The sequence below is a fragment of the Sinocyclocheilus anshuiensis genome, unplaced genomic scaffold (genome assembly GCF_001515605.1).
Source record: "Sinocyclocheilus anshuiensis isolate Anshui unplaced genomic scaffold, SAMN03320099.WGS_v1.1 scaffold1460, whole genome shotgun sequence".
Classification (NCBI taxonomy): domain Eukaryota; kingdom Metazoa; phylum Chordata; class Actinopteri; order Cypriniformes; family Cyprinidae; genus Sinocyclocheilus; species Sinocyclocheilus anshuiensis.
In genome coordinates, this window is record NW_015542407.1 from 107079 (window position 1) to 111213 (window position 4135).

Here is a 4135-nt window from a genome sequence, read left to right on the forward strand (position 1 = left end):
ACGCTGATCCTTTAACAATGCATTGGCGCAAAAAACCTTTTGGACAAATCTGCCACAAATATTGCCTAAACAAAATACTGATTTTGTGCACTTTATTTACTGTACCAATATTTTAAATTGGCCTTTGAACTTAGCTTTATTGCATGGCAAAAAAAAGTGTTACCTTGCCAAAGCACTGACAGAGCCCAGTGATCTAATGGCGTTGTTGAGCGCTCCAAATGCAAACTTTGCATGCAACAATCAGGCAGCAATTGACAGCACTCTGATCTAGTGGCATACAGGCATCGTCAGATTGACAGTACTCTAGCCCAATAATGTTGGGGGATCCAGTGGGGGCGGCAGTCATATTTCAGGGTGACCGTGCCACTCTTTATCACAACCCTGCTAAAAGTGCAAGTACATGCGCTCATTGACGCCCCTTCAGCTGGTGGCGCCCTAGGCGACCGCCTAGCTCGCCTATGCCTAGAAACGGCCCTGGTCTGCAGACCTTCAGATCAACTGCAGCTACAAGCCTCTCAAAGCTCTGCATTACTGTGATTTGACCACATTTAATCAGTCTTCTTAGAACAGCATCTACAGCAACCACCCAGAAAACCTTAAATACCTACATAAAATAAATTAAATATATAAATAAAAAATATTCATTATAAAACATATAAAATTGTGCGTTTTAATTGTATTGCATTTATTAATAGTAAATCTCTTTTATGCAAATAATTTTTTTAGAATTTATATCAAATATATAAAACATGTTGATTGCATTTTTTATTAATAATATTCACAATAAACAATTTTTTCAGAATTTTTTTTTTATTTCATTGCATTTATTATTAATAATAATTAATAGGACAGTAAATTCAGAAAAGTAAATATATTAATTAAAAATAATAATTATTAATAATAATCACAATTAACAATTATAAGAAACATTTCTGATTATTATCAATGCTGAAAACAGTTGTGCTGCAAGCACAACAAAATTACCAATACATTAAACAAGGGATAAGAAAAATTTGTTTTCCTTTTGAATTATGATTACTTTTCTGACCCCACTGACATTGTTTTGTCATTGTTTTATGGATAAACTCAAAGTTATCAGAACGTAAAAAAAAAAAAAAAATTTAATGAAAAAACATTTTTTTCATTAATGTTTAGATATTTGTGAAAAAAACAAGACAATAAGTAAGAAAATAATATTTTGCAGTGATGCTAGATGCTAATTCAGAGGTACACTGAATGATTACCACGAACCATGGTAGAATTCTAAGATACTTCAGAGAATACCATGGTATTGCATGTTTTTTGTGTTTGCAATCAGATGTTGTGTGTGTTTCTGTGTGTGTGTGATTAATTGTGTGTGTTTATCACAGGTCACAGGGTGGATCGGTCTCTGGTGATAAGTGATTCTCCGGTTCTGAGCTACACTGATCTCGTGGGTTTCAGTTATCAGGTGGCCAAAGGCATGGAGTTCCTGGCATCAAAGAACGTGAGTCTCTGTCTCACACATGCACACACGCACACGCACACGCACACACACACACACACACACACACACACACACACACACACACACACACATTTAAATGAGCACATGTCACCTCTGTTTAATAATAAGCCTACAGACAAACTCAGACCCTAAATCTTTCTAAGACTTCCACTAAAAGAGGTTTAGTCTCTTCTGGTGACAGTTTTGTCCCCAAGGTAAAGCTAAACACGCACATACATTGGGATACATGGGTATGCGAGAATGTCATTAATGAAATGTTTAAACTGCAAAAAAATGATGTTCTTCTGCAGTATTTCTGTCTTGTTTTTCCTGTACAAATATCTAAACATTCTTAAATCAAGATACATTTACTTGAGACACAAAATAACTTAAGATATTAAGACTTAAATGAAGTGAGTTTACGAGTTTAACAAGAACAAATATCTGTCAATGGGTTCAGAATAAACTTGTTTTTCTTTTGAATTAAGTTTATTTTTCTGACCTCATTGACGTATTCATTTATTTGTATGTAGTTGTGCTGCTTCAATTTTTTTGTGGATACTGATACACGTCCATTCAAAAGTTTGGGGTCAATAAGAAATTAATACTTTTTTTTTCATCCAGGATGCATTAAATTGATCAAAAGTGACAGTAACATTTTCTATTCATTAGAGAATCCTGAAAAAGAAAATGTATCAGTTTCCACAAAAATATGAAGCAACACAATTGTTTTCAACATTGACAAAATAACTTAAGATATTAAGACTTAAATGAAGTGAGTTTACGAGTTTAACAAGAACAAATATCTGTCAATGGGTTCAGAATAAACTTGTTTTTCTTTTGAATTAAGTTTATTTTTCTGACCTCATTGACGTATTCATTTATTTGTATGTTTTAAGCATAAACTAAAAAAAAATCAGAAAATAAAACTTAATGTCTTAAATAATTTTAAGTTAATTTAATGTGTTAATTTACAATATTTTATATGTAATGGAAAACGAGACAAAAAAAAAGAAAGACAATCTTTTTTTTTGCAGTCCAGTCAATGTATTAATTTAGACAACGTACAAATACAATGTAATTCACATAAAATGAACAGTAAACATACAGAAAATAATAGTTTAAACTGAATTAACTACAAAAAGGTTTTTTTTAATGAACTTCTTGACTATAGTTGTATTTATACACTTTAAATGCCCCATGAGGTATTAAGATAATCTGTCAAAATTTGTAAACATATTTCAGCAATCCGTCTCCACAAATTTGTATTATCTTTATTCCATATTAGTTCAGGATTGTCACATGTTTATGTTTCCATGCCCCCATTTGGTCCTTCCTGTTCCTGTCCTCGTTGTATTAATTTGGTTCCAGCTGTGTTTGTTTAATTAGTTAATTTGCTCCCAGGTGTGTCCCATTGGTGTCTGTGTATTTATAGTGAGTCCCGTTCTGAGTTTCTTTGTCCGGAATTGTTTATGTCCCCTCCTTGTGCTACGTGTGATTCCCTGAAAAAGAATATTAAATTCATTTGTTTTGTACTCCTGGTCTCCTCGTTCCGTGCTCCTCACAGATATATGAATTTAAAATAAAAATTATATTTATTATTATATATAAAAATTATACATTTTAATTGCATGGCATTTAATAATAATAATAATAATAATAATAATAATAATAAACAATTAGAATAATAATAAACAATTATTTCAGAACATTTTAGAAACACCTATAGCAACAACCCTGAAAACCTTAGACGCCTATATAAAATTCTAAATTAAATATATTATTAAAAATGCAATGCAATTAAAAATGCACAGTTTATTATATTTTATATTTTAATTTAATACATAATCACAATATGCAGTTTTTTTTTCAATAATTCAAACATTAATTTGCTGCAATGACTGTCACAGGGTTTATTATCAGCACTGCCGCACCTGGTTTATCTACATGAATTTGGATATAATTCATTTAAGTAATCACATGAAATGGTTATTTTGATCAAATAGTCCGTATTTATATTTATATTTTAACATTGTGATATTGTGGTGATTCAGAGGAAGTTGAGAGTGTAAGACTGTAGGTCTCGTCTAGTTGCGCAGATGTACTGGAAGCTTCCTGAAGCTTTTTTACTAAAGTTCCCATCATGCCTCGCTGTGTGATCTTTGGCCCTGTGTTGCTGCGAAGGTCTTCAGGTTGAGCACAGACGCCATCTGTGTGACATAGAGATCTCTTTCCTAACCGATGCTAATTAAAGTTTCACTTCCTTCTCTTACAGGATGTGCCTTGAACTTCATGAAACACTTGAGGTTTCTGCACAAGACCGAATATAAATTTAAATATTTAGACTAAAAAGTCTCATTGTTTATTTTTGTATTGATGTATTGTTTGTGATGTATTGTTTGTGATGTATTTTAATTATTAAATTTCAGCTGAGAGGATGTCAGGGTGAATTCAGCTTCTCTCAACCTTAGAAAACCCTCATAAATACAGTACAGCTTTAATGCAAAAAATATTTTCTTGCTTAGTATTTTTGACTTTTTCCTGTAGTAATATCTATTTATTCTTAAATCAAGTTATATTCACCTAAGAAGCAAAATGGCTTAATATAAAGTCTTGTTGCAGTACTAAAATAACTTAAACTTATATAAA

At 31.7% G+C, this 4135-nt stretch overlaps 1 protein-coding gene across 5 annotated transcripts in view; it reads left to right on the forward strand.

Moving 5' to 3' along the window:
- The window catches only part of pdgfrb (platelet-derived growth factor receptor, beta polypeptide), a 61644-nt gene that overhangs the window by 42235 nt on the left and 15274 nt on the right, over positions 1–4135 (forward strand). For all 5 annotated transcript variants that reach the window (XM_016492298.1, XM_016492300.1, XM_016492296.1 and 2 more), the window contains one exon: positions 1371–1486. In XM_016492298.1, the coding sequence (XP_016347784.1) occupies positions 1371–1486 (116 nt within the window). The remainder of the gene's footprint in view (positions 1–1370; positions 1487–4135) is intronic.